This window comes from Peromyscus californicus, unplaced genomic scaffold (assembly GCF_007827085.1).
Source record: "Peromyscus californicus insignis strain IS unplaced genomic scaffold, ASM782708v3 Scaffold_4__1_contigs__length_199733344, whole genome shotgun sequence".
Lineage (NCBI taxonomy): Eukaryota > Metazoa > Chordata > Mammalia > Rodentia > Cricetidae > Peromyscus > Peromyscus californicus.
The window spans coordinates 89723893-89748252 of NW_026294562.1; the positions used below are offsets into that span (position 1 = coordinate 89723893).

The window sequence follows — 24360 nt, forward strand, 5'->3', positions numbered from 1 at the left end:
AGCAGGCTGGGTGATTTGATCAAGCTCACAGGATGAATGAGCCATTCATGCAGAAGTGGGACCCACATCTTTTTTGGTTCAGAGCCTATGACCTCACTCTGAATTCAATCACTCAGGAAAGACCCACTCAGGGTAGTCTGCATAAATGATACCTAGTTTAAAAAAACATTTGTTTCTGTTTTGTTTTTTTCCAAATGAAAAGGCTGCAGCCACCCGAAGAATGAATCATGGGCAGAGGCTAGAGTGCTGTCTGTCGAAGTCTAGGAACAAGCTGTCCGCTAACATATACATATAAAACCCGGACTTGATTCCTGTGTGAGCCACTTGGGTAGTAAGGACAAACCCCATCTAGCACATTTTAGGAGAGGTAGCTTGAACCAGAAGATCTGGTCCTTTGGCAGTCCCACAATGATGGGCTGCATTGCAAAATATATCTAAATTAGCTTTGAAAAGGGGATTCAGAACTGAGAGACACATGCTGGGATTTCGATTGTAACTACCAGGTGCTGTTAAATGAGGCAGCAACGATCTCCAGAAGACCCCAAATAAGACCAATTGGGAGCTTTACTTATCAAGAGGGCTTTTAGATTTAGATAGAAAAGTTAAAGATACTGCTAAAGCTTTACAGAAATGAATTTATAACAGACCTCTGGAAACATAAGCTTCCATTTAAAAATTAAATTTCTAGAAAGGGGAACTGTTTCCTACCAAGGACGGACCTTTTGCTAATAAAGTAGGCTTTCAAAGGGCAGTGATAGCCAACACTAACATACTCCCATGTTACAGTGCTAGGCTGCCAAGCCAGGTAAACTCAGCCCTGGAGTATGGCCTCAGTTTCCCTTTCTTCTCATGTATTATACATACATACATACATGTGTGTGTGCGCGCACACACACACACACACACACACACACACAGAGTCTTTTGAGACAGGGTCTCACTATGTATCCCTAGCTGGCCTAGAATTTACCATTTAGATCAGGATGGTCTTGAACTCACAGAGATCTGTCTGCCTCTATCTCCTGAATGCTAAGATTAAAGGTGTGTGCCACCACAACCAGCTTTATTTCATTTATTTTGTGCAGCACTGGGGATCAAATCCAAGCTCTTGTGCTAGGCCACTGCTGTATCACTGAACATACCCAGTACCTGATTTAGTTTTTAAAACTGATTTTCACTGTGTAGCCCAGGCTGGACTTGAATTCACAATCCTTCTGCCTCACCTTCCCAAGTTTTGAGTGTACCATACCATCACATGACCACCCCATCACACCTGATATTCCTCCTCCTTTCTATCCTGAATTTGTTGGCTTTTGAAATTCTCTTCTGATATTCTTAGGTCTTCTTCCCCCCAGCATCCCCCTTTCCTTCTCTTTTTGTTTGTGTATATGTATGCGTACATGCGTGTGTTCGTGTATGTGTGAGCAGGTGTGGTGTGTGTGCAGGTGCCAGTGCAGATGGTCATGTGTGTGAAGGCCAGAGGACAACCTTAGCTGTCACTCCTCAGTGGCCTACATCTTGCTTTTTTTTAAGATTTTAATTTAAGAATTATACATATACATGTGTGTCCATATATAGGTTTTTGCATGTGAGTGCAGGTGCCCCTGGCGGTCAGAAGGGGGTGATGGATCCCCTGGAACTGGAGTTACAGGTGGTTCTGAGATATCCAACATGGATGCTGGGTCCTCTGCAAGGGCAGTATCTGCTCTTAACTGCTGGGCCACTTCTCTAGCCCCAGTCCACCTGGTTTTTGAGACAGGGCCTCTAACCAGCCTGTAACTCGCAAAATAGGCCGGGCAGGCTGGCTGCAAAGTGAGCTGCATGAGCTGTCTGTCTCGGTTCTCCAGAGCTCGGCGGCAGACAAGTGGAATCCATCGCATCCAGCTTTCTAGGTGGCTCTTGGGGTTGGGAGATTGCATGGGGTTCTCACGCTTGCAAAACAAATGCTTCACCGACCCAGCTAGCTCCTCGGCTTCCTCTTCCTCTTCTCTCTCCCGCTCTCATCTTCTCATCTTCTGTCTCATCTCTGCTTATATTCTCCTCTATTCTCGAGGTTCCCCATCTCCCTTCATCCTCTGTCATTCCCCTTCTGTTTGTGACACGGTGTCCAAGTGTGTGACCATATGTCTATCTCAGACCATCTTCTGGAATAGGTTGTATTTCTCTATTTTCTAATTGCAAGCAATTTCACATTATGTTGCTTTTAAAAATCACAGGCTGGAGAGATGGATCAGTGGGTAAAGGTGCTTGCCATGCAAGCATGAGGACCAGAGTTCGAGTCCCTAGGACCTGTGTAAAATAGTCAGGTGTGTAGCACAAACGCCTGTCATTGCACTCTTAATGGAGCTGGGAAGTAAAGACAAGGAAATTCCCTGGAATCTCACGAGCCACCTAGCCTGGAATACATGCCCATATTTATGGATACAAATGTGCATACACATACTAGCGTTCACTGCTTTTTATCCTTGTGGCTATATTTCATCACCTATGGATGAATGGTTGTAATTTGGGGCAATAAATGATAGCTCCAAGTTCCACTATTTCTTTCCTTAACAGATTTGATTTGATTCAACAAGGAAGCAAGGAACATACAGACTTTGATGAAAAGCTGGAGTTTGCTGAGTGATTGAATACATTTAAAAATCCCTTTGCTCTGCTTATATTTAAATGGTTTTCTTAATGTGATCACTTTGATGTTAATTTTTTCATGGGTCTGCTATTTCCAGGGATCATTTATAAGCACACAAAAGCCAACAGCATGAGGACTTGCTGGGCCTTTTCAGTCCATCAAGTTGCAAAGAGTTTTTGTATAGATGGCGTGATTAGTCATTTTCCTAGGAGCGTAGCCTGAGAGAAACAACCAGAGCTATGCCATGCTATTTCATCATCACTGTACCCACTGAATTTTAGCACACACACACACACACACACACACACACACACACACACACACAGCTTAGACAAGGCTTCCTAAGATCAGCACCGAGGCTCCAGGAAGGATGCCTGTCAGTACCTGGGAGTGTCTGTGAAGTATCTCCTAAGAACTTTCAGATCCTGGAAATAAGGCTGGCCTCTGACAGTCCATCTAACAGAACCACACCACAATGGCTGAGCCTAGTTACCTACAGGGGAAGACCAAGACACAGCCTATGTGTGAGGCAGAACATCCTGGAGTCCAGCTCATGGGAACTGGGTATAATTTCATAAGGGGAGGGTGGGGAGTGTGGTTGTCATTTAGGAACCAAGAACCTAAAAAGAGAGAAAATGCTCCTTGTTTGGAGAAAAGCCGACTGAACCATTTGTCTACTAAATGGCTTAGAGGGAAGACTGCTGTGGGGTGGTCTGTATGTCAAGTGTGTTGCTGATTGGTCAATAAATAAATCACTGATTGGTCAGTGGCCAGGCAGGAAGGATAGGCGGGACAAGGAGGAGAATAGAGCTGGAAAGTGAGACACTGTCAGCCGCCATGATGACAAGCAGCATGTGAAGATGCCAGTAAGCCACGAGCCACGTAGCAAGATATAGATTAATAGAAATGGATTAATTTAAGCTGTAAGAACAGTTAGCAAGAAGCCTGCCACGGCCATACAGTTTGTAACCAATATAAGTCTCTGTGTTTACTTGGTCGGGTCTGAGTGGCTGCGGGACTGGCAGGTGAGAGAGATTTGTCCTGACTGTGGGCCGAGCAGGAAAACTCTAGCTACAGAAGACCTCATCCCACGTGGAGTGGTGCTCACCAAGAAGTTAGCAAGAGTCTTCTTGGCTAGAGTGTCTAGCATTCCCACCCTGATGCCAAGCATCTAACTCTCTCCACACATGTCCACTTAGCATTTTGATTCTAGCTTTTTTTTCTTTTTTTTAATAAGAGACTGTGCATTGCTCTGCCATAGACAGGCCTGCAAAGTACTGACCGTGCGAGGATGTGACATTGACAGCAGGCAGTGGTTCAGAGCATGGGCTCCTGGTGTCAACTCCTGCCCTCCACTGCTGGCTGTAAATGAACTGTCTCTACCTTAGGCTCCTTAGCTACAATAGAGTTGATCCAATAGCCTTTACCATACAGAACTATTGTATAGATTATGTAATCAATGAGTAGACAGTGTTTAGAATAGTACCTGTCATGTAGCAAACACTCAAAATTATTAGCAACAATTATTATTTCCCCAGGAGAACTCTCTCTAACCTTTCTTAGTACTTTATGACTTTCTATAGTTGGAGAGGATTATTCCTTCTGAAAAGACTAATTGCTGAAAAGGCAAATAAAAATTCTGCACAAATGAATAGAAGTGAGATAGCTAAGCAGTATAATTACAGAGCATTTTCTGTTTTCATTGAGTTACCTAATAACTTCTAAACTGGTTTAGATGTTTAAGGCCTTATTTTTAACAGCAGATTAACAAACTTTTGAATACAGACAGCAATAAGTACCATGCATGTACACACACACACACACACACACACACACACACACACACACACACACTCATGCATGCACATTCAGTCTTATGTGGTTAATGTGTGTGCATGCCTGGGTTGGTGTTTGTGAATGCAGGCAGGCTGCAGCACTTAGGTGGAGGGCGGAGGATGACACCAGCAGTTGTCCTTGCCTTTCCCCTTGTTTGGAAACAGGATCTCTTATTTTCATCTGTAGATTTCTGGCCAGCTGTCCTGGGAGCACCTAGGAATTGCCCCTCCCCGCTGCTTCCATCTTGTATGTTACCGATGAATGCTGGCATTGCAGACCTGAAGCACCATGTCCGCCTTTATGTGGATTCTGGGGCTCTGAACTCAAGCCCTCACAGTTGTGTGGTAAGAGCTCTACCCACTAAGCCATCTTGCAGCCCTATAGTGTATTACTAAGTCACATGGTTGGAGGGGGCAATCGAAGCAGGCCTAAGCCCAGGCCTGATCTGAAGCCAGGCTCCTTCTCTAACCTCCCGCAACAGTCTATTCATTAGGATGCTCCAGGCCTGGGCAGGGGTGGAGCTCATAGTCATGTGCTTTTCTAGCATGTACAAGGCACTGGATTTGATCCCTAGCACCAGAATAAAGACATTTATTAGAATGTTTCAATCCAAGGAGAGGGGGTTTATGAACTTGCAATCTGAGGACCAGAGACTTGATCTCGAGAAAAATCACAAGGTTAGTGTTCCCTACCCTCCCACCCCTGACACTCCTATCTTCTACTGGTTTCTTTTGGAGAAAATCTCCCATGTTACTCAGATTCCATACAAGTTCTAAGGGGCGATTATCCCAAGAGCCACCGTAGGCTTTTTAAAGGTACACAACTGTGCATTCCTTAATTAAGTCCTGTGAATTATTCCAAGGAACCTCTTCAGAATAATCACTGTTTCACAAAAATAAGAAGACAGCACCAATATAAGGTACATTATCTCCTACCCAGGGAATCAAGCTGAGTAATTAGAGCTTAAGGCGGATCCAATTATCCATAGCACACAGCCAGATTAAAAATCAGAGCTACGTGAGGAAGCAGAGCCCAGGGGAACTCAGAAAGCTCTGTTGCCTGAATTCCTGTAGCCAGGCTTAAACTGAAAGAGGCCCCCTCATTCACCTGCCCTCCCTGCCCGCATGCTCTTACCTTGTTCACATAGCTTCTTGGTCAGAGAGCCCTCGTCTTGAAAGTAAATAATGCGTTTCTGCACGATGCTGGCCCTGTGGGGGAAGAAGATATCAACAGAGTGGTGGGAGGGGCAGGTTTGGAGGGACAGTCAAGCCCAGTCCCTGCTTGGCCACCCGTACTTAGTGACTCTGGGTGTTGTTCCCCCTTAGTCCCCCTGCTCTCTGTTCTTCTGTTCTTCATCCATCAACAGGCAAGCAGCACATACACCATGAGTGTCACCCCGAGAATTGTCAGAAAACGTACGTCAACGGCCTAGCAGGTGCCTAGAAACCACCCCCTCAACATTGGACACTGAGTTTTTATCGATGGCACTGCTACTGAGGCCAGAACCTGAACCAATGGCATTTTCAGCGTCTCTTCTCAATGGCTCCTTTTACCTTCCTCTTCCTCTTAAATGGTGGAGGCCATTTATAGATCCACCACATCCACATTCTAGAAGCATGTCAAACCCTTTTCCTGAAAGGAAGAGGAATTTAAAAATATTTTTTTGATGTGTTCTAAAAATGTCATTCTATATCATTCCTGAAAGTCTAGACAAAACCATCTCCTACACTCTGAACAAAGACAACGTCAGCTGTGGTCTTTCTCTCTTAAACACGTCAAACATGGGCTCTGAGAATTTAGAACACATATTTTGAGGTTGCAAATGATTTAGCTTTGGTCAGCACGCATTTTCTCTTCCCTCTGGGATAGAGCAGACATGCTGTTTCTCCTTTAACTCACTCTCATGTTTATTTTCCATTGGCCTTGAAAAGGTTGAATCCTGAAACCCAGTGTTCCAGCAATTTAAGAGTCTACAACGTTTAAAATTGAGCTGGTGCCGATAAATCTCCAGCCATTTCTATTGATTTCCTTCAGCAATGCTACTCAATCAAAAGGTAATTTTCACTTCGATTCACCCTATTTAACAGATAAAGGCATCCCTTGACTCCATTACAGCTGACCACACGGAATAACTGTTTGACTCCCATGATCCCAGACCTAGGAACTGGCCCACAGTCTCCACAGGGATCTGTACTGAGTAGAGATGATTTCCCCAATGGTCTGGGCAAAGGCCAAGATGACTTTCCAAAGAAATGTCTATGCTACATCCAGTCTTGCACAAAAGAATACAATTCTGACCAGCTTTACAGATGTCTTTTACAGTCTTATCCCATTCAAGAGAGACAAGATGTTGAAATAAGTAAATGAAATATGCTTCCTGTTTACACAAAATGACTTTGATCATTTTATCCATTCTCTTGACCATTAAGTGGGAAAGTCCCCTCAGGCCAAAAGAGTAATAGTCCTCCCTACCTCAAAGCCAAAGAATAAAGTCTTTTGTTCATCAGAACACTCTGCCACCACCAGCAGCACTCTGAGGGCATCCTCTTGTGCCTGGGGTACCCTTGCAGGAGGGCAAAGACTAGACCTCCTAGGAAATGCCACAGTTCTGGTTCAGTGGAGGGCTTCCTCCTCATGTCAACCACAGAAACTTCCTCCCCTTAGACTTCTTGGAGTATTCATGGGCACATTTTCAACAAGTTATTGCCAGAGGGATTGCTTAGTGGCTGGCACTGAGGAGGGCACCAGGGCTATTATAATGAACAACAGAGATGGGGCCACTTAGCTCCTTCTCAAAGTTCATATCACAGGAGGGGGAAGCATGAAACAACCAAATCCACAGCTAATGATCGAGGCTAACGGTGACTGAGTGCTGCCATGGAAACATCCACAGAGTGCAGTAGGGAAGCCTGACCAAGCTGGAAAATGCTTCCCTGAGAAAGAACAGCTCAGCTGAGACTGGGAGAGAAGGCAACTAACGAGGCAATTAAAGGAGAGAAGAAAAGGAGAGGGCATTGTTTATAAAATCCCTGAGGCAGGGGGGACATGGGCTTGCTGGAAGATACATGCATAGAAAGTCAAGGAGATGACGTGAGCTAAGTGGGGAGGTAAGCAAGCCCATCACTACGTCAGCCAGGGCCTGCTAAGAGATGGCCTTTTACTCCAAGTTTAATAAATATCTTTGAGGGGCATGCTCCAGGACTGAGGTAACCAGATCTGTTCTTTCTAAAGACCACTTGGGCCAATGAGTGACAATAGATTGGTGTGAGTCACATGGTACAAAGGTCCCAGGCAAATCAAGCTTTATTTCCATAAAGTTTTCTTCCAATAAATGTTTGAAAATGGATGGACAATAGGGATATTAGTTTGTCTGCTGGTTAGTTTTATGTCAACTTGACACAAGTAGAGTCATTTTGGAAGAGGGAACCTCAACTGAGAAAATGTTTCTACCAGACTGGCCTGTGGGACAAGCTTTGTGGGGCATTTTCTTGATTGGTGAGTGATGTGGGGGAACCCAGCTCACCCCAGGCTGGTGGTCCTGGGTACGTAAGAACAGACTGGGAAAGCCATGAGGAGCAAGCCAGTAAGCAGTACTCCTCCATGGCCTCTGTGTCAGTTCCTGCCTTCAAGTTCCTGCTCTGACTCCCTTTCATGATGAACTATGAGCTGTAGGATGAAACAAACCCTTTCCTCCCCAAGTTGCTTTTGGTCATGGTGTTTTATCACAGCAATAGAAACCCTAACTGAGACAGCTTCTTTTCTCATCACTTGGGCTAAATACCTGACAAGGAACAACACAGAGGAAGAGTGGTCTGTGCAGCTCACAGTTGGAAGGAACACAGTTCATCACAGCAGTAAGGCATGGGGATTCAGGGCTCTGTCTAGGCAGAAGCATGGTGCAGGCACATGCTTGCTTGCATCTTAGTGGACTGTTGGCAGAGGTGGGTCAGGAAGCAAGGCAAGGCTACAAAGCTCAAGGATACCCTCCAAAGACCCACATCTTGAAGCAAAGCTCACCTCCAAAATGTTCCACAACCTTCCGATACAGCACCACTAGCTGGGGGTTCAACCATATCAGCTTGAAGGGGACATTTTACAAATTACACCAGGATAATATACTAACATGGTACTGAAAACTTTTTACTATTCCCTTGAAACACCCTTGGCTTAATTTGTCACCATTGCATGCCAAGCTCCCCAGGTTCCAGAATTTTGATGTTATTCCATCTTAGCTAAATACCTCACCCACAGTCAACTTTGCAAGCACCTGTGAGGAATGCCCTGAGTGCTTTTCAATTTCCTGTGAATAAGACAACAATGGTAAAATCTATTATTTCACAGCATGATCATGAACATTACTTACCCCTAACTTCAGAAGAATACGATTGCAAAAGTTTATACAGACTACAAGTGGAAGGTGTGTATTTCCTATAAGCTGTCCAGGCTCTTCACCCCTTGAGACTCTATAAAACGTAAGGTATTTCATTCCCTTAAAAAAAATCTTTATCTTAAAAAAACAAAACCAAACATAGGAATGGAGCGTTGTCTTAACAGCTAAGAGTACTTGCTACACTTCCAGACAACCCAAGTTCAGATCTCAGACCCACGTCAGGCAGCTCACAACACCTGTAAGTCCTACTCCAGGGAATCTGATGCACTCTTCTGGCCTGCACAGGCATCTACACACACACACACACACACACACACACACACACACACACACACACACACACACACACACACAAAACCAGTTACCCAATTCATAGCCAACCAAGACATTTCTTCTTTCAGGTTGATTCCCTGACTATCTTTCCTATGACAGGCAGAGGTCTTGGGATACTGCACACACAGCACTTACTAACCCAAGGTGTAACTGCTCTTCCTTTGATTCCTGGGCTGGATTATAAACTTCTTGAGGGTTGGAATAAATATCACTATGGATTTTGCTATAGTTTCAATATTAGGATCCAAGCAAGAGAAATAGAGCTATAGAGAAGACGAGAGTCTACAGGGTGTGAGGTGATCTGTCTGGTGAGTGTTGGATACAGAGGCCTTTAACATGGCAGAGGTCTGAGGGGATCTGAGTGCACGGGGGTGGGGGGGTAGGCACTGGGCCTAGGACAGTGTATTTGGGTAGTTGGTATCACCCTGGAAATTATTCAGCGTAAGGAAAAGTCCAAAGGAGCCACAATTGGTGAGGTAGACAAATATTCACCACAAATGTGTTCACAGAGACCAAGACTTTGGTCCGCTTAGTTGTAGAAATTGCCCCACTTTATTCCTCATTTGGTCAGCTCCTAAGAGAATTCTGTATTCTGAGAAAATGCGCTTGTTTTTTTTTTTTCCTTTGAGACTATTCCCATCAAAAGTGTAAAATTCAGCTGAGGCTTATAAATCATATTACGGTTCAGAAAAATAATAGTTTTACAAGATGAGAAAGCTGTTAGTAAGAATTCCCTTAGCATTTCAAAATGACAAATTTTCTCCATTCTGTGTTGCAATTTGGCAGTTACGTTGCCTCCCATTTATATACTGAATGCTCGCTTATCGGGAGGGAGCATGTTAAAGAAATCTAAATTAAATTTCTTGGTGTGCTGGCATTTCAGACTTTGGGGTATCGAAGTCCTAAGTAATTCACCGATCACTTCCAAACTTTTAAAACCATATGAACATTTCCAGAAACATTATTCCCAATCCCCTAAGCGTTTGATCCTCTTCTGTCTAAAGGGTTTATTTATTTGATATTCTTTTTCCTTGGGGTGTTTGCCTGCTGGGGTAAAGTTAGAATTTGCTATGATGTGGGTTTACTGTCTAGTGTTGAAGAGGGCCAACAGAGAGAGATCTCAGAAATTGATGGACTTGGGAGATAACAGATTATTGAAATGACATTGAGCATATATACCTGCACCCTTGGTGGCTTGTTCATTACCATGTACAGACAATTCCTGGAAGGTCCTACTGTAGTGTGCTGCATTCAGTAACTAGTCAGTAGTGGTGGCCTTTGTTACTGCTATTGTTAAAGGTCCTGGCTCATGCTTAGTAAAGAATCCCTATTATTATGCTTGATGTCAGCTCTGATTCTGTTGTGGAGGGAGGGGCCCTGAGGGAGCTCCCTCACTGAGCTCTTCAGACAGAGATAACAGATGGCCAAATGAAGCTTGGGTTTGTCGTCTCCAGACGGCGTTTGCCAACCTTTTCCCCGATTCCAGTAAATTTTCTTTTATGGGATATTTCTTGGAATACTTTATAAAATTTCTCTGTGATCTCAGGGCTGTTTTCCATGGAGGTGGTCCAGTGTATACTCAGCAAAATTTATTTCATCTTACCAGTGAGGGAGTGACTGTGGAAAGAGCCAGGAATAAGTATGGAGCCACAGTTGAGCAGCATGGTCCATGCTGAGGCTACTGCATTTTCTTACTTCACAAAGATTCCCAATGTTAACTTGATCATGGCCTCACTGTCCAGAGGTATGCTCATGCCATTGTGTAGACTCTTACCAACCTTTATCTGACTTCAGAACTACATCCTGGAGTTAGCAGATATTCTGAAAGCCCGTGATAATGTACACAGGAGAGAAGAAAAGTGAAAACATGTTTTCAAGGCCCTATCCCACCTAACAGTAAGGTCACAATCTCTGCTTAGGGGTCACAAAGACATAGATTCAGAGACTAGTGCAGCATGCTGATTTGGTTTTTGTTTACTTGATGTAAACTAGTGTCACTCAGGAAGAAGGAACCATAATGGCGGGGGGAGCATCAATCAGATTGACCTATAGGCAAGTGAGGTGGTGGTGGTGGTGGTGGTGGTGGTGGTGGCGGCGGCGGCGGCGGTGGTGGTGGTATTTTCTTGATTAACGTGGGAAGGCCCAACCATGGGTAGTGTCACCCATGGCAGGTGGTCTCGGGTTTTTTAAGAGATCTAAATGAGCAAGTCAGAGGGAGCAAGAAACAGTATTCCTCCGGGTTCCTACCTTTAGTTCCTGCCCAGATTTCTCTCCTCACCAGGGTGAATTGCAACCTGGAAGCAATAGATGAGTTTAACCCTTTCTTCTCCGAGATGCTCTTTCTTAGTCATGGTGTTTTATCATAGCAATAGAAGAACAAACCGGAACAGGGCATCGGAGTTTAAAGGCTGTGGTCTATCATCATGGAGAAGATATGGCAGCAAGAGTATTCAGTGGTCAGTCACACTGTGTCATAGTCAGAGATCAAGGACAAACAGGGAGTAGAGCCAGGCTATCACAATTTAAGGCCCCCAGGGATTCACTTCATCCAACAAGGCTCCACTCTCTGAAGGTTCCAACACACTCCAGAACAGTTTCACTACTGGCTCTGGGTATTTGTGATAACTTCTATGAGATAACTACAGATTAGTTATTCATTCATAAAACGTTTACTGGGAGAGGGTGCTAGAAACAAAGACTCTGTGAGACTTGCTTGTGGAGAATTGATCAGGACTCAACAATTAACCCAACAACTTGGGCTTGGGGCAAAAGGAAAAGAGTAAGATATACCTTCTTTATTTTTTATTTAACAAGCTTTTTCTATGTGCTTTATATATATTAATATGATGGCTATCCTTGGTTGTCAACTAACTATATCTAGAATATAACTGAAATTCAAGTGGCTGGGTATATCTTTTGAGGGATTTTTTTTCTTAATTAAATCATTTGAAATGGGAAGACACACTTATAATTCCGATCTCTTGAAGTGGGAAGATCCACCTTTAATCTGGGCCACACCTTCTGCTGGCAGCCTATATGAAGGACATGTCAGAAGAAGGAAGCTTGCTCTCTCTGCCTGGTGCTCTCACTCTCACTGGCAAATCCATTCCTTCACTGGCATTAGAGCCTACTTCTTCGGGATTCTGGCCTATACTGAAGACCAGCTGAGACATCCAGCCTCATGGACTTAACAACTAATGGATTCTTGGTTCTTCTGTTGGTAGACAGCCATTGTTGGACTAGCTGGACCAAAGCCAGTAAGCCATTTTAATAATCCCCTTTCTATTTACAGAGAGATTTATTCTATCAGTTATGTTCCTCTTGAGAACTGGACTAAGTGGTTCTAGAGAAACAGAAGTATAAAGATGACTTTTTAAAGTATCTGGAATAGGCTTTCCAACTTGTCAACACCTACAGTCACTGAGACCTCTCTTAGAAGTTTGGAGAGTACTGAAAATCTGTAGTGTGAACTATTTTCCAGACTTAAGGAGACACATGCATTTGATTATTCTGTTTCACCAATTGTGAGAGACAATGAATTTGGTGACTCTGTACAAAACTTGTGACAGTTTGTAGAAAAATAAGGAAAATAATGATGCTGGTTGGTTGCTCCTAGCATCCTTGGATAAATTGACAAAGGAAAAGAATGAACTCCAGGATAAAATTAACCGAATCCTAAGCATCTCAGAATACAGGGAAGGACAACAATGAACTCAGTGATAAAACTGTCTAGTTCCAGATGCGCATAAACCCTATTAAGGTTTCTAAGAGTGCCCTGGAAGAGAATCTTCTCTCCAGCAGCCACAGAGCCCAAGCAAACCAAAGCCCTCATAATAAGGTTGTCTGAATTACCACGAAAATTCAAGTTCCAGCCTTGGAGGGTGTGGTGATTAAGGTAAGGGCATTAATTGGTAAAGAATGGGATCCTGTAACTTGGGATGGGGATGTGTGGGAGGATCCTATTGAAGCTGAAAACTGAGCCCTCCCATTCTCAAGGGTTTAAGCTCACCTAAGGAAGTAGTCTCTCCACCTCAGCAGAAGATGTACTCACCTCTCACCCACTTAACTGTTGCTTTTTCCACCTTTGAGGAAATTAGCTCTTCATTGTCTGCTAAACCAGCAGTGACTTTCTCTGAAGGAAATGTCAGGCAAGATAATAATATACTGATGTCCATTAGGGCCCACCAATAGTTGTCCCTAGACCTATAACCAGACTTAAGGCTAAGCAGGCTCCTAGAAGAGAGATAGAAAGTGTAGTTCATGAGGAGGTGCGCTACACTACTAAAGAGCTTAATGAGTTTGCTAATTCATTCACGCAGAAGTCAGGGAATATGTGTGGGAATGGATTAAAAGGGTGTGGGATACTAGAGGAAGGAACATAAAATTGGACCAGGCGGAGTTTATTGATATGGATCCATTGAATAGAGATTCAAGGTTTAATATGGAAGCTCACACAGTTAAAAAGCGCACGGGGGGGGGGGGGGGGGGGGGGGGGGGGGGGCGTGTCAAAAGTTTAAATGGCTGACTGAAGCATTTGTCTTTGTCAAAAGATGGCCTACTGAAAAGGAATTGGAGATGCCTGACATCCTGTGGCTTAGTGTTTCTGAAGGGATTTTTAAGTTTCAAGGAAATCGCAATGCTGGAGTGGGTACTGTGTGTAAAACCTAATCCTCCACAATGGGAAGCCCAGAAACCATGCTCTTCACTAATCCTTCAAGACGCAAAATGGTAAGAGGGGCACCAGCACATCTGAAGAGCTTTGCTGTCACCCTTTCCTTGTGCCAGACCTTAAGGCTGGAGACACTGTGCTCAGCTGGATGAATTAAATGCAAGGTGTTTAATTGGGCCCCAAAGTAGCAGGGGCTGGTTGGCAGCAATGCATCACCGAAGGCAAGGTGACTGTAGTTATCCTAATAGGCAGCATAGACAAAGCAATTTTCATAATGGCCTGATCTATAATGGGCAGCACAGGCAAAGTGATTTTTATGGTAGTATGACTCATAACTCTGAAAGCTTCTAGTTTTGTATGGGGCCTGGAACAGGAGAAGGTTCTTCTACATGTCCAGGCTGCTGTGCAGTATGCTCTACTCTTGAACCATGTGACCTAGCAGATCTGATGGTACTTGAGGTATCAGTGGCAGATAGGGATGCTGCTTGGAGCCTTTGGCAGGACCTTATAGGCAAATCACAGAACAGACCTTTGAGACTTTGGAGCAAGGCTCTACCATCATCTACAGACAACTATTCTCCCTTTGAGAGAGCTGTTGGCCTATTCTTGGACCTTAGTGGAAACTGAACATATGACGATGGGCCACCAAGTTACCATGTAACCTGGGTGTTATATGACCATGAGCTGGGTGTTATATGACCCACTAAGTCATAAAGTAGGACATGCACAGCATCAGTCTATTATTAAATGGAAGTGATATATACACTATCCAACCAAAGAGATTCTGAGGCACAAGCAGGTTACATGAAGATGTTGCCCAAAATGCCTGTGGTTTCTACTCTTTTTAATAATGCCGTCTGCTGCCAAGCATTCACATATAGCCCCATGGGGTGTTCCCTGTGATTGGTTAATGGAGGAAGAGAAGAGTAGGACTAATTTACTGATGGTTCTACACATTATGCAGGCACCACCCAGAAGTGGACAGGTGCAGCATTACAATCCCTTTCTAGGAATATCCTGAAATATACCTCTGAAGGAAAATCTTCATAGTGTGTAGAACTTTGGGCAGTACACATGGCCATACATTTTGTCTGGAAGGAGAAATGGCCAGATATGTAACTGCTCATTGGTTCACAGGCTCTAGCCAATGGACTAGCTAGGTGGTCAGATACCTGGAAAGAGCATGATTAGAAAATTGGTGAGAAGGACATTAGGGGAAGAAGTATGTGGATAGATCTCTCCAAATGGGAAAAGGATGTGAAGATACTTGTGTCCCAGGGAAATGCTCATCAAAAGGTGACTGTAGCTGAGGAGGTCAGTAATCAAGTAGATAGGATGACCTGTTCTATGGACAGTCAGCCTCTTTCCCCAACTTTTCTGTCATTGCCCAGTGGACCATGAACAATGGGGCCATGGTTGTCAGGATGGAAGTTATGCATAAGCTCGACAACATGGGCTTCTACTCATCAAGGCTGACCTGACTACAGTTGCTACTGAGTGCCTCTACCCATCCAACAGAAAACTAATGAAGAATCGATTGTTACACCGTAAGGGAGGTGTAAAAAGAAAAGACGAAAACTGGATTGTCTCTTAAAAGAATTCATTTAGATGTGAGAGGCATTCAAACTAGACTTTCATTATCCATGAATGTGTTTAATAAGGTAGGAGAGTGTGTTGAGACTTGGAGGCCCAATGATGAATAAGATCGCACGTGTGTGTGTATGTGACAGCCTGGAGAGGAACTTGTAAATGAAATCTCAAGAGTCGATAGTACACAGCCAGTGCCAGATTCTATGGATATCTATTCCTTTTATCATCCATGATCAGAGAATTGTCACTTAGCCTGGACTGGTACCAGGCAAATTCTTCGTGATAGCTCAATCCCTGCTTTCCCAGTCCTCCCTGCAGATGGGAGGCAGAACTTAGGACCTATAACTGGCCTCAGTAAAATACAAAGGTGGTTTTCAAGTTGGGGGGGAAACTTCCTGAGCAGGCTTTGTTTTCCAGTTAGAAGACACTCATGACTATCTTAACCTATCCCACTTTGTATGGTCTCTATTTCAAGCAAACATATCAAACAAGAAAACTATTTTGGCACTATGAGGAAAAGGTGAAGAGAAATCACACAGACTCTAGTCTTGACATCATGTTGTGACTGGGCAAGACAGTGCAGAGGCTCGTTGATCTTGGATTCTTGCTGAGGCCATTTCCAGGTTTACTAGAATCTGCTTTCCTTAATGGAGAAACCCATGGAAAATTACCCAACTCTGTTCTAGGAACATGTCCTAGCTAACTTTTTAGCCTTTGTTAACACTGACTGTGTATATGGACCTTCCTCCAGCTAGCCCTTTTTCTTAGCTTCCTGTTTATGTGAAACCCCCTCCAGCTGGTTAACTGCTTATATCAGCTTCTGTTAAAGGTACTTGCTTCAAACTGATTACTGTGCTAAGCCCCCATGCAACTGACAAGGGAGATCCTGAATGAGGTCTTTGTCCTTAAAACCCCCATGTTCTGGACACCTGAGGCCACCCCCAGGTCCCTGAACACTTGGGTGTGGTCCAGTCAGCTGGAATAAAGACTTTCAGTTGGCTATACACTGTGTCTGACTTCTCATCTTTGATGAGTTCCCCTGTCCCAGTGCAACTTCTCAAACAGTACTGGTGTTCACATTGTCTGACTTTCCCATTACGTGAAGAAAATAAACTCAACTTGTTGAAAGCATCATTAGTTAAAATTTCTAATGAACCCTGCTCTTAAAAGCATGCTTAACTGACAGAAAGGGGTATCGGTAAAGCGATGTGAGGGTACAGAAGGTGACAGTTCAAAAGCATAGGGGGATCTGGGAGGTGCCACTCCGGAGCATCAGCTGTGATTGCCTACACAGAAGAGCATGGACAGGGATTCTGCTTTGGTTGCCAGTCTCATTGCTGTGATGAGATAATCCAGCAGAAAGCAACCAAAGGCTTTCTTTTGGCTTACAGTCTGAACTGACAGCATCCACTGTGGTGGGGAAGGCATGCATGGCAGCAGGGGTGTGGGTCTACCTGCACATCTGGGTATATCTAGAGGCAGGGAGAAAGAAAGTGAATGCTGGCACTCAGGTGGCTTTCTTCCTTGTCCCTCTCTATCAGTTGGGTTGCCATTCTGAAAGGTGGTGCCACCCATGCTTGGTTTGAGTCTTTCCTCCTCAGTTAAACCACTCTGGAGACAGACAGCCTCATAGACCGACCCAGAGGTGTGTCTCTTAGGGGATTCTCAGTAAGGTCAAGACGAAAGTGCAGAGGAACCGTCCGTCACTGATGCTTCAATCAAAAGATTAGAAGCTATGGATAAGACCTAGAAGACGGCCTTGATTCAGGATCAAATGGGGAGGTTCTCTGCCATCTTCTGCTGGGGCTGGCTTTCATATACACTCCAGTCCAAAGAGAGATGTGCCCAGAAAGACGGGCCCAGGTACGAACATGGAGGGGAAATACAAATGTGGGGTTCATCCCCCCATAGCTCTCTTATCCATGCAAGCCAAGACTAAGGACAAAGTAGAAATCCTTAGGGATTCCTGCTAGATCAGGGTCTGTAGGTTTGTCAACTGCTAGAAGGGCTCCTAAAGCACATGAACGAAGCAGACTTCAGGCAAAGTCCCAGCTGTATCATAATAATGACCAGGTAGGCGATTCTGGGTGGTAGGCAGGACCAGGTCTCATTTTCAAGAGTTGTCCTAAGAATAAACTATTACATTTTTAAAATATCATTTGATCCCAAGTGGTTTCTTCTCTGTGGCTGAAATGAACCACAATGTTTCTTCGCTTTGCAAAGTTTATGTTTAATTCTGAAGCATGGGGTAGGAGAGACACTATCTCATACACATCATTAGGCCCTAGATATTTTTCTCTTTTAAGAAAACATGGACAGTTGGGAGTGGAGAGGTGGCTTGGTGGTCAAGAGCACATATTGCTCTTCGGTAAGACTACATGTACCTTCAGCTCCAGGGGATCTGATGCCCTCATCTGGCCTCTGCTGGTCCTTTCATTCACAAGTACACATACACAGATATATACCCATATGCATAAATAAATAAACATCTTTTTAAAAGGATAAATGACTTAGAACAACATCCATACTTGGTTATTTTTTTCAAAGAATATACAACAAGGGGTTGGTCAGATGTTCTTTAAAAAAAAAAACAAAAAACAAAGGCTTATTTTCCCACCAGCTCTAGTGTGATATTCAGTCTTTTGCAATATGATTATTGGCACCCTGAGCATTCTTGGCCAAGGGACAACAGACAGGCACAATATTTCTTTATACTGATCAACCCATGATTTGTAATGACCCCTGCAGTTAACCTGCCTCTTGGTGGTCTCTCTGGAATCCCCCTTCACCTTTTACAACTATAAACCATCACCAGGCACGGGGCCCAGGGATCTGCCTCATTCAGCTATGTAGCCCTGAAACCTAGCAGAGAACACAGCCAATGCTTACTGAACTCAGGGTTCCTAACATGGAGTTTGCACACAGATTTTATGTGTTGTGGTTTAGAATTCCTACCTTTCATCTGCTTCTCAGAGGGGTTCCCCTAAATCTTAAGAACCACCAATATGTTTGAAATCTTGAGAGTAGATATAAAAGATAGTGTGTCTATCATTCTAGCTAATAGTCTCCAACTAAGACATTTGCCACCATTTTACTCCCCCTAAAGATTAAGGTTAAAATTTTATTCCAAATACCGAAGGCTTCATCTGATTTCTCTTCAGACCAAGCTTTGATCTAAAATATAACCTATTTGAGTTGGGAAACAAGAAAGAGAACTGAAGCTTCGCTCTTGGGTTTCTCAGGTGTTCTGGGCAGAGTCCTTGCTCCTCCACCATAGAGTGTGGGCATGATCACATAATTACCCCTGCCTGGAAGGAAGAGAAAATGTCACCCGTTCCCTCTGGCTGACTTGACTTTACTCATTACTCTGTGGCTCATGCAGCTTTTACCCTGCTGTGTCTACATCCTCTTCAATGGGTCCCTGTAAGTCAGGGCTGGTAGCCAGAGCTCTGTCCCCTTGTGTGCAAGAAAACAATCCAGGTGGCAGTGCAAGGCTACCTACCATCCTTTCTGTTTGCAGCGAGCCTTCCCATCAACCCCTAGTTTCTTACTGTAGAAATGGGGGTATCCTGTGGGGCAGTAGGACTGAGTGCTAGGAGAGGATTTCTCATGTGGGCTGGACTGGGGGTAACAGGATGTGGTTATTGTTTTTAATTGGGAGTCTGTGGTCCATTCTGGGGGTTCAGAGGTCTGAACCCTTAAAGAAGTGGAAACAGAATGAAAAACTGCAAACACTTGCATTGTGTAGGGAAGATATTCTGTAAGAACTAGTGCTCTGTACCAGACACTGTGCTTTGCCCACTTTAGTACCCTCTGAGCCCTTTCCAATCATGCCCAAAGGAAAGTCACACAGATCAGATTAAAGGAAGAGATTTCCATGCAATGTTTCTGATCCCCTCCTGTTTCCTCTCCATCCCAACACATCCAGTTTGTCTACCCTCTGCCCTGGGGTCATCTGTTACCTCTAGCTCATGAGCACTTCCTCACATAGGCAACAACAGCACTGAGTCCTAGCACAGAGTCTAGCTCAGAGTTGGTCCTCTCTCAACAAGCTCTTTTCTCACCAGTACATCACAGAGGCTTGGCCACACACCCAAAGTCCTGAACATTGAGGCATAAACCACCTTTGAGAGCCAACCATCTCCCACTATGGTTTGGGACTGGCTTGTCTCCAAGGGTTTGTGTGTTAGAAGACTAGTCCCCAGTGGGGCGACATTAAGAAGTGGTGGAATCTTTAAGAAGCAGTGCCTCATGGGAGATGGCTGGGGGTAATGTCCTGCAAAGGGATTTGGAGTGTCCTCCTGGGCTCCCAGTATCTTCCTGACTTTTTGATTTGCAATATGATCTCTACTCCTCACATACACTCCTGCCATGATGTCATCACTATTCTATGTAGCCAAGGGGCCTTTCACCAGTGCTATGTCCTCGAACCTCCAAAGCCATGAGCAAAATTTCAGACTAACATACTATACTCCCTTCCCACAAACTCAGTTCTGCCTCTCCCTGTGTGTAGAGTATGTGCCATACAGCTTCTCCACTCTAGTTTGCCTTTTTTTTTTTATTACTGTGATAAAATACTTATCAAAAGTGACTGGGTCTGGGGAAGGGTTACCTCATCTTACAGGTTACTGTCCACCATTAAAGGAAGCCAGGCTACATCCTCTTCTATGGGATGCACCAGGCAGGAACCTAGAAGCAAGAACTGAAGCAGAGGCCATGAAAGAATACTGCTTACTGGCTTGCTCTCTGTGGCTTGCTCAAACTGCTTTCTTAGACCACCCAGGACCACCTGTCTAGGGTAGCACTGTCTATAGTGGGATGGACCCTCCTTAATCAGTCATCAATCAAGAAAAATGCCCAGACTTGCCTACAGGCTAGTTGGATGAAGGCAATTCCTCAATTAAGGTTACCTTTTCCCACATGACTCTAGACTGTATAAACTGACAAAACAAACACCCTAACCAGCACACCCTCCTAGTCTTGTGACACCCAAAATCCAAGACTTCACATCTTTCTCTTCCCTTCTACTCATCTCCCTCCTACCTCCTCATCACTGAGCTGGACCATCAGTATGAATTTACTCCATGCCTGGACTCCTAGAACACAGTTTTGACCTCCAGTGTTCACTTAGCATTTGGTACGCTGATGTTTGCTCAACTTGATTTACTAAGTTGCATTACTCTTTGACTTCCTATGTGTTTATATTTTGTACTTGTGAGTGACAGCTGAGGTTTTTGAGGGTGGGTATTTGGCATACCTTTACAGCCCTTGTAGCATTTGGCATCATGTCTATTCTGGAGGCTCTGGGACATGTCTATCTGATGCATTTTCAATACTATACCTTAACTACCATTCAGAATTTGTAACCACCACACAGTTCTGAGTGTCTGCCAATAATCCATAGTCTGGCAAGAAGCATAAGGTCCTCAGCAATTCTCAGAGCCACACCCAGGGTGTCAGGCTATCAGCACAGTGACTAGTCTGAACCACGGAACATTTTCCACTGTGGAAAGGCCACTCACATCTGCTTTGCTTTGTTCAAGCCAACCAGCTTGGCTGATGCAACCATTGTTCTCTAAAGGAGCCCCTGGGACTGAATTCAAAAGTCTTTCACCATGTTGGCAATCAACAGGGTGGTGGCCTGTCCACCACAGGAGGACACGCCAAGGACAGAGCTTTCTTTTTGGGAAAGACACTTGCCGATTGCCCAGGGTATTTGACTTCCTTCAACTTGACTTGTCCCATGTCTCTCTTCTCAGTGTCTACATCCTGACCCCATCTTTATGTTTCATGAGTTCATCAGAGGTGAGCTACCATCAACTGGGGGCCGGACAGGACTCTGGACCAATGACATGAGATCTTATGAAAACCTTAAAATCTGGGTATGGCTAGTTATTTATTTGTCTAGTCCTTGTAGAAAATCCTTTCAGAGACTAGAAAGGCAGGGGGAGAGGAAGAAAGAAAGATGAAGAAAATGAGGTGGGGGAGGAAGGAAGACAGAGAAGATGCCCAGAGCTCTAGTTTTCTTAATGGAAAATGTGTGGAAATTAATGAGAATTTATTTGAATACATAGTAGAATGCAAGAGATCAGAATTAAAAAAAAAAAAAAAAAAGGTAAACCACTAATGCTTGTGATGGGGACCTGGGAAGGATGCCAGGGCTTCCCATCTTGTTAAACAAGCTGCAGTACTGCAAATCCTTTCAAGGTTTCAAGATTTCAAGAACTAAATTAAAACCCAATGGATCTTAAAATGATCTATCATAATGTTGCAAAGTAATGGGACATATATCCACCTGCTGAATGCCTCAGAGCAAGGTATGGGGGGCAGGCAGCTTCAGAGCTTTTGTTCCTGGAGAGCAGCTTAAGATTTCCATGAAGAAGGGATCTTTGAAATTACAGTAGAAGACAGAGTAGAAGGAGAGAAATGGGGAAGTTTACTAATTTCTGTAAAGGAATAAAAATACCACCAGAATGGCACCTCCATGGGGGCAGCACAACAGACTTCCTGGACATACCTTCACATGGTAGATCCAAAGGTCAAATTCTTTGCAGGGTCTGTGTCCTGGTTAGTATTTCATTTTATGTTTGCAAATAAATGCACTTTTGCCATCAGATTGAGATATGCATTTCTGGATGGCTCTGTGTCAATGTTTCTCTTGCAAGGTATCATATACTGCAAAAAAATGAGCTGGTGGGATTGTTATCTTAGGAGGCTATTTGGTAATGAATTTGCTCTAATGAGACGGCACAGACTTAATGTGCCTCCATCCAAAAGCATCAATATGCACCATGCTTCCTTGGGCTGATGTAGCTACTTTTAAAAATCTATAATTCAAGTTTCAGTTAACTTGGATTCTTTTCTGTTCAAACTGAGCTGGAGAAGCCCAGGAGGCCCTTGTGGCCAGAGGTCCAATGTCACCATCTGGCCCAGTATGCACTGCTATTGTGCTGGACAGTCAGCAGAAAAAGTTAATAAATTCTTAGGAGATGTAGGCCAGTTTGCAGAGGGGTAAATTGTTCTGACTTGCAACATGTTTTGGTGAAACCAGTTAGCAGCAGCTGGTTAAGATAACTGACCAATATCTGAGCCAAAGCCATTGAAGGGCTGAATGTGAGGGATGTTTGCCATGTCTGCAGTGTGATAACTATGTCCAGAGAGACTGTACATACTGAATGGTGCAAACTGGACAATGAATTCTCTATTTTTCAGAGGAGGGGGACTAGGAAATGTTTCAGGATATTTGTTTACACTGTGTGAAGATGTGTCATTGTGACTGGTTTAATAAAAAGCTGAACGGCCAAGAGCCAGGCAGGAGAGGTTAGGCGGATCTTCTGGGCAGAGAGAGGAACTCAGGGGATGAAGCTAAGCATGTGAATTGCATCAGCAAGACGGCGAGCAAGCCAGACAAATGGTACTAAGGAGAGGTAAAGAGCCATGTGGCAAAATGGGTTAATTTTATAAGAGCTAGTGGGACAAGCCTAAGCCAAGGCCAAGCTTTCATAATTAATAAGCAGTCTCCGTGTCATTATTTGGGAGCTGGTGGCCCAAAAGAAAGTTTGGCCACAAGGAAATTAATAGAACGTGTGGGCCAGGTCTAGGTCCAGTGTAAGGGACAACTGTCTAGAACATTCTTCTCCTGCGGCCTATAGCATATCCCACTGTGACCACTGCCACAGTTGCTGCTTGGCATGCTCTCACTTGAGTAATAGACACCCAGCTCTGGAGGTCAACTGTGCCTGAGACACTCCTCATGGAAGCCTACAGTGAGCTGCATTTCCACTTGGATCCCTTTGGGCCCTTGTTGTTGTTGTTGTTGCTGTTGTTGCTAGGCCTCATCAGCATGAAAATGAACTTGTTTTGATTTGCTACTGTCTGTCTTCTATTAGGAAACTGTTATTAGGAAAATCACATTAATTAGCTGCAGCTGAGGAGAGACTTGGCTATTTTGGGGCCGCAGCTGCAAAGTCTCTTTGCAGTCTGAGTGCTGACTAAATTTTAACAACCAACAGAATAAATAGTCTCAGGGTACATTTAATCACATTAATTTTGTTTTCCTCTCTCTGGATTGCTGTTTAGGATTGTTGGTTCATCTACATTAAATAATCTGATGCTATTAACATACTTTCAAGCAATCCTATTTCTCTTGGTTTTGTGATATATTAGAAAGCTTAATACTAATTTTATTAACTTTATTCATGAAAACAGAACATTAAAATTTACCCCCATAGCTGGCTTATGCACGGAAGTATTTGCTTAAGTTGAAAAATCTGATTTTACAACTATACAGGGTAACAGGATTAGATGGTAGATACAATCGTAGAATGGCAGGCAGAAGAGAACTAAATGTGTATGCACATGGACTGAGATGTGAAACTTCTAAATTCTAATCTCAATGAATTCATCACTCATTTTTATCATCACTATGAAACAAAAGTAGTAGACATGCCATGATACACCTTTGTGGTTAGGCATGTGGAGTGTGATCCTAGCTCTGCAGAAGGTGACTGGTCTCCTGGAATCTGTTTCCTGCCCTTCAAATTGGGCTCCAATGTTTACTTTATGGTGCTTTTGTGGACACTCATAGGCCGAGCCTGTGTAGAAATTGTCTGCCATGCGGTAGGTGCTTGAAGGGTGTTATCTGTCCCTCTTTCCTGAATTTCTCATGGCTTATATCCTGTACAACTAGAGAGCTAGTTACGGGCTTTCTCTTACCTCTACACCTTTCCACACTGCACTGCCAGTAACTGGGGGCCACTGGTGGGTCTCACAATTTGTCAGTGTCAGCTCCCACAATTAATTCAGCATCATTATCAGACAGTGTAACGATAACTATCAGACACCGAGTACTCTCTGTGTCCTAAGAACTCTCAGCCCTGGCCAATCAATGGAATCACTTGGGAGAGTTCTGAT

At 44.0% G+C, this 24360-nt stretch overlaps 1 protein-coding gene across 1 annotated transcript in view; it reads right to left on the bottom strand.

The window, feature by feature from the left end:
• The window catches only part of Spon1 (spondin 1), a 292692-nt gene that overhangs the window by 163723 nt on the left and 104609 nt on the right, over positions 1 to 24360 (bottom strand). The window contains exon 4 of the mRNA XM_052761491.1: positions 5600 to 5673. Coding sequence (XP_052617451.1) covers positions 5600 to 5673 — 74 coding nt within the window. The remainder of the gene's footprint in view (positions 1 to 5599; positions 5674 to 24360) is intronic.